General features: G+C 40.4%; 1 protein-coding gene across 5 annotated transcripts in view; it reads left to right on the top strand.

Moving 5' to 3' along the window:
* Nucleotides 1-2,245: 2,245 nt before the first annotated feature.
* Nucleotides 2,246-6,752, top strand: part of samd12 (sterile alpha motif domain containing 12) — a 269,149-nt gene continuing 264,642 nt past the window's right edge. Inside the window, exon 1 of one of the 5 annotated variants that reach the window (XM_054745053.2) lies at nt 2,246-2,557. In XM_054745053.2, coding sequence (XP_054601028.1) covers nt 2,545-2,557 — 13 coding nt within the window. In that variant the 5' untranslated portion in view covers nt 2,246-2,544. Of the gene's footprint in view, nt 2,558-2,594; nt 3,186-6,752 lie in introns of those variants that run through there. The other 4 variants (XM_070547609.1, XM_070547610.1, XM_070547612.1 and 1 more) reach the window with 4 other exon arrangements.

The following is a 6,752-nucleotide window of genomic DNA, read 5'->3' as shown; positions in this document are numbered from 1 at the left end:
AGTGTTGGGCCTTTCCTGAAACAACTGATACTCTGAAGATGTTGTTTATGGGAGAGACCGGATGAATGATACGAAGCTCTGGTATGTAGCCCTTCAGCCATGTGGTTGCTCATCCTGTTTACCGACTGCTGGAATGCTCTGGTGATCCCTGCTGCTTGTAGCATGCCAAAGCAAACCGACAAGCTCCGATTTAAACACCCGACATTTATTCTAGAGCTCTTCTGTAAAAAGCTACTGTGAATGCACCCCTGAAAGGTAAAATTACATTGAGAAAAGTAAATGTCTAAAGATGATTAAAGTCAAGATGTAGCTAGTGTCTCAGTCAGAAGTAAACATAATGATCAGGCCTGGGAAACTGTAGACTGATGATTGTTTTTGCTGCTATCCGCCCCTGAACCAGAGTGCATTCAGCTCCCACAGACACAGAAACCTGTTAAAGTTTGTGATTACTGTGGTTTATTTATCATTATGGTGGCTGCATGTACAAATCCCAGGTGAAGTGTGGTGAGAGTGTATTTATGATTTGGTCATCAGGAAACAAGAATGGACTCATGGATAAAACCCCATCAGTGCCATCCTCACCATCTGCTGCACCATGAAGCAGTCTGGGTTTAGGGAGATCATGGGTGATTCTGGAGGTAGTCAGGGTGGGACAGTGCTACTCTGACAGCAAGCCTGGGCCCTCCTGTGGCCCCTCCGGCTGAAAACAGAGCCTAAGCATTAATAAGTGCATTGTTTTGCGACAATTTCACACACTGCAAGGTTTGTGTATAAGTATATGAATGGATTTATTTGAAGTTGAAAGAGATGCTGAAACAAATACTTGTCACCAAGGTGGTTAAATAAGATTTTAAATATTTTTTTGCAAAATAGTTAAATTTGGCAGCTTAATGAAAAACTCCTGCATCTAAAGGAATTTTAGTCACTAAAATGTTAAACAAGGGGTGATTGAATTGGTGTGGCAGGATCATCACGGCATCTTACTGTAGGCCTATACAGAGCACGGTGAAGGCGAACAACAGAGAACTAAAAACTGCAGCTGTGGGATGATTATTCTTGCTTGCAAGAAGTGTTTTCCAAACTCGCAGCAATCCAGCCACATTTGATTAGATTCCCATGGGCTAACGGCTAGTCTGAGCACATTTAAGAGCGAAGTGTGTAACCTTTAAACTCCAGAGGTTAGGGTTGGAGGTTCAATGCAAAGCAGAGGTGTCCAAACCTTCAAAAAGGGCCAAATATACAATGTTAAAAGCCTTTGTTGGCCACAAAAATAGTTCTTATTGAAAAACAAAAGCAAATTTTACTTTATTGTAACTTTAAACTTTGTTTTACTTAAAAATAAACCTTACATTAGTGGTAATCTGAATATAAAATGCTAAATGTTTCAATCAAGATCAATATAAAGTTATAAAGTCTGTTGGAGGTATAGGTCCACTTCTGTGGGACATGCCTGATGTAATGTTATTTTAACACTGTTGTTGTCAGTTTAGCATTACATGACTACTCACAACAAATGTTTGATTATTTGTAATTTCACCAGAGCAGAAAGTAGCACTTCCTGGATGAAAAAAAAATTGGCCTATTTATACAATTGTGCATTACAAAATTATTGCCAGTGTTAATGTTTAAAAGATAATGTCACATGCAAAGCTGAGAAACTTTGGAGCCAATTTAAAGCTAAAGTGCGTTCTAATTTTTCAAGACAAGTTAATTTATATGTTTTCATTTGAAAATGCTAAAGTTTTACTATGGTTATTATTATGGTAAATGCCCTGCATTTAATATAGCACCTTCTAGAGTCCTGGAACCCCCCAAGGTGCTTTACAACACAACCAGTCATTCACCCATTCACACACACATTCACACACTGGTGGGGATGAGCTATGATGTAGCCACAGCTGCCCTGGGGCGCACTGACAGGCGAGGCTGCCGATCACTGGCGCCACCGGTCCCTCCGACCACCACCAGCAGGCAACGTGGGTTAAGTGTCTTGCCCAAGGACACAGCGACAGCGACAGACTAAGAGGGGCTCGAACTTGCAACCTTCCGCCCACGAAAATTATTATTATGTATTTTGTACTCCTCAAATAGGTCCAAACTTGGCATATTAGTAAGAATCCAGCTTGTCAGTCTAGATGGAAGTAAACGGTAGATAAAGGAAGCTAAATATTGATAACATTCACACACAAACACTTAAAAGTTGCCTTGAATGTGTTCTTTTTTATGAATGTTTTTGGTAGCCTGCTAGCAAAATGGTGAACTTTTGTTTCGCCTTGGTGACTTATACTGAAATATGCTTTACCGCCTAAATAAATGTGATTTACTGTAGTGATTTTTCATTAGCTTTCTTCTAAAGCGATTTAGACTCCATTTCCCATGATGCTCCGCGGCGTGGCGGCAGCAGCAGCTGTGCGCTCAGACTTGCCCGCAGCAAAGTGATGATAACATGCCGAACAAGGTAGAAAAGCGTAGAATTTGACATTCCGCCTGCTCCTTTAGACAGTGGTGCGGCATCACTGATGCCTAAACCTGCGGAGTAGCACGATGGCTGCCGAAGGTAAGAGGCTATAGCAGCGCTGTGTACGGCTGTTTCACAGATAATGCCAGCGGGTTTTCCATCCAGACGCCGTCGGGTCAGCTGCGATTGGGTGATGTGGAAGCAGGATGTGAGCGTTTCTCTGGTGTTTCTGCTGGAAATGGGTTGGCAGTGCTGTGGTTGGCTACGTGCTCACACACCATAAACCCGTGAACGTCTCTGGTTGTATTGACATTGTTCCCGAGGAGCAGAATGCTGGTTAACAGGTCTGAGGGAGAAAAAACGTCTCGTGCGCAATCACCTCCGGCTCACCTGGCACTGGCTGTTCTCGGGAGAAGCCCCGGGGCTTTTTAAATCTTTATTTTGCTCATTCACGTCGCTTATTCGCCTTCAGGGAAGGCTATTTTGTTTTCTTCGGTGTTGGTGATGCAACAGAGCTCCGCGTGAGCGCTCAGACTCGGTTCTCCAGAGCCGTCAGAGGGATTCAGGCTCCTCATCCGGCAGCAGGTGTCCATGTGGACCAAAGAAGTCAGCGCGCTAATTTACTGTCAATTCATTGATTAAGAAGCTTAAAGTCGTTGAGTCGGGATGCTCGGCCAGTCTCCTCACCTTGTCGGAGGCATCTTATGGATTCAGAATCCTATCAGAGGTATGTTGGCAGGGGGGCTGCCAGAGATTTTGGGCCCCATGAAAAAATATCAAGTTGGGCCCCCTGGGGGCTCGTCCATAGCTGGAGCTGGGGTTCCACCCTCCCAGATTCGAAGGGAGAAAAATATAATATATATACACTTTATATTAGTGTTTCAGTTTTGCTTAATTATGTAGGTCTACATGCATTCTTATTTGTTTACATATCATTTTCACCAACTGTCTTTCATTAAACAGTGAATTTCCTTCAACAGAATTAGCAATATCACTGCTGGAAAAAGCAGGAAATGCGCACGCTGAAAGGTGTTAATCTCCTTTTTCCTATTACTCCCTTAAAATGTGTTTATTTATTCAAAAAATTTTTTGATGATAAAATTCAAATTTGGATATCTAATTAAATTTCCATGTTGTGTCAAAGCTTTACATAACTACATTTTCAGCTGTCTTTCCTCTTGAAATCAAGTATTTCTGTATGACTGACAAAAATTAAGGATTCACTGCTCACAAGGTGACTTCTTTATTAAGTCTCCACGGCTTCATCATAGACACAAAATGAATAAGCACACGGTTCAAACCGGAGTCAGTTAGGGCTACATAAAATTTTAAAGTTGGATAACTTTGCATGAATACATATATAAGTCTCTAGTAACCCATTTTTCTCAACATAAAACAGCTAAAATATATATTCAGCCTTGATTGTACACAGCAAGATTTATTATTTACAGTGATATAATTAATAATGCTCCTGAGAGACATACTTAGTGACGGACTAAATAAAAATGCTTCAACGTGCCCAGCATCCAAAACAGTCTATACATTTTCACTGATTGATATATATGTAATTATCATTATATGGAAAAACAATGTGTTTATCACCAAAAATAGCCTTTATATATTCCTTTGTAATAGTACTGATAAAGAGGAGAGCCTTAAGTGATTCCCACAGACCCCCTTAAATGAGGCTGCTAGCTAACATGCTACATTGCTCACCTTCTTGAGGTTCATTGGGTTGTGAGGAGACACCTGCTGACATATCATCAGCTGCTGATTCTGGTAGGGACAAGAACGACAACCCATTTACCATAATTAGATGAAACATAGTTCCTCTCACTGTGGATATCAGAGCTAGCAAACCGGTTGAATTTAACCACTCACTAACTAAACCCACCTTTCTTAGAGAAAAACTGTGTGACATACTGACGCCCTCTCTTCTGCCTGTCCTTTCTCCTTTTTTTTCTTTCCTTTTCTGTGACCCAGACTTTGTTTTTGCAGACATATTTACTGCAGCCTTGGCGCACTCTGCTGTCTGACTGCTGCGTGAGCTGGCCTGGCCTGCTACGCGCCCCTCGGCCAGGTGGACTGTACCATTTCATGCCGTTAGGAGGGGGGGGGGGGGGTGTTCAAATTAATTAGTCAAAATAAAGTAGGGACCTCTGAATAAATACACATTTCATAAAGACTAAAAGATTGTTTGTTTAATGTCTTAAATGAGAAAAAATACTGCAAAGTCAAGTACTTGTGATTTTTAACCTTTATTTATTTTTTATTCAACTTTGAAACTTTTTTGGGCCCCTGACAGCTGTGGGCCCTTAGAATCTTCCTAATCTTTCACCGCTTTACGGCGCCCCTGTATGTTGGACTGGGGGGGAAAGAGGGCGGGTGGACCAGGCCTGTCCTACCCTCCAAATAAGGCCTAGAAGATCAAACCTTGTTTGTTTATTTTTCTCTCAAATCAGATTTTTACATTCACAGCCATCCAAACAATCCATGTACATCTTCTTAGTTTGGCAAGGCAGTATTTATATGGCACATTTCACACACAAAAGTGCTTTCCAATTGGCAATATTTTTTGATTTTTAAATTTAAAAGGAAAGGACAAAGTTAAAGGGTGAGCAGTTGCAGTGCGGAGCAGTCATTCAAAGGTTGATGAATACATGAAGGTTTTCAAATTTGATCTAAAAGTTACTACTTTGGTGTCTAAAATCTATGTAATGGGATCTAAATGAATTAATCTGCTTCTATACATTTAGGATCTCTGTTTTATTTTACAGAGAAATAAATAAAAATATTTTCACTTGAATCGCCCCAAAATCTGACCACTCAGGGCTTTTAACAGATTTTGGGTACATTTATATAATGAAATAATTTTTATTTATATAGCGCTTATCACAGACATAGAATGACAAAGTGCTTCACACAGATTAAAACAAAGTCGTAAAATCATAATGATCTCAAAACAGACATAGATTAATGTCAGAAAAAATGAAGTCAAAATGTCGTAAACAGATGAAAGATTACAAATATGAGTTAAAAATAAGAAAACAAGATTTATCTGAAAGCAGCTTTAAATTAAAGGGTCTTTAGCTGTTTTTTAAAAGTGTCCAGACTGTCGATACTACAAAAGGATAAGGAAGATCCTTCCAAAGTCGGGGTGCAACAGTCTGGAAGGAGCGATCACCTCGACTTTTATATCTGGTCTTTGGAACTTCTAGAAGGTTCTGGTGTGTGGACCTGAGGGCACGGGTTGGAACATAAGGCTTTAACAGTTCAGTAATATAGGGAGGAGCTTGACCATGTAGAGCATTGAAAGCTATAGTGAGGATTCTAAAATGAACTCTAAAGTTAACGGGTAACCAGTGCAGAGACATTAGCATAGGAGTGATGTGTGCTCTTCTGTTTGCTCCAGTTAGGAGCCTCGCTGCAGAGTTCTGGACCAACTGAAGGAGGTCAAGTGCTATTTTGTTAAAATATGTGAAGAGTGTGTTACATTTATCTAGATAGGAGGAGATAAAGGCATGGAGAACTATTTCAAGTTCATGTTTTGACACCAACCTTCGCAGTTTGTGATTAAAACAGTTTAGCAATGTTTTTGAGTGGCCTTTAAGAGACCGTGATTGGTCAAGAACAACACCCAAATTCCACAAGTTTGACTTAACGGCAGAAGATAAATGACCACGTTTTTCACTAATCAGGGGAACCATGCTCTCAGGGGCAATAATCAGACATTCAGTCTTTTCAGAGTTTAACTGAAGGAAGTTATCTTCCAGCCAGCTGGTGATAGCTGATAGACACTCTAGTAATTCAGACAGTTTATAGAACTCAGAATCCTTAAAGGAGCAGTACAGCTGAATATCATCTGCATATAGGTGATAAGAGACATTATGAAAAGGATCAAGTATCTGTCCAAGAGGGTGTATGTACAGCAGAAACAACAGTGGACCCAAAACAAAATCTTGGGGTTCACCACAGAACAGAACGGTAGAATCTGACATGATTTGGTTTATACAGACACTGTAACTTCTGTTAGAAAGGTACGATCTAAACCAGTCTAGAACAGTTCCAGAGATCACCACAGAGTCACCAAGTCTGTTCATTAAGGTGCTGTGATCAACAGTCAAAAGCTGCAGAAAGATCTAATAATACTAACACTGTGAATTCCCCCTTGTCTGCAGCCATCATGATGTCACTGGAAACTTTAAGCAAAGCTGTTTCTGTTAAATGCTTTTTATGAAAACCAGATTAGAATTAGTCAAAACTGTTGTGTAGTTCCAGAAAAGTAATCGGTTGA

The sequence above is a fragment of the Nothobranchius furzeri genome, chromosome 19, assembly GCF_043380555.1.
Source record: "Nothobranchius furzeri strain GRZ-AD chromosome 19, NfurGRZ-RIMD1, whole genome shotgun sequence".
Taxonomy (NCBI): domain Eukaryota; kingdom Metazoa; phylum Chordata; class Actinopteri; order Cyprinodontiformes; family Nothobranchiidae; genus Nothobranchius; species Nothobranchius furzeri.
This window is presented reverse-complemented; position numbering and strand designations above follow the sequence as displayed.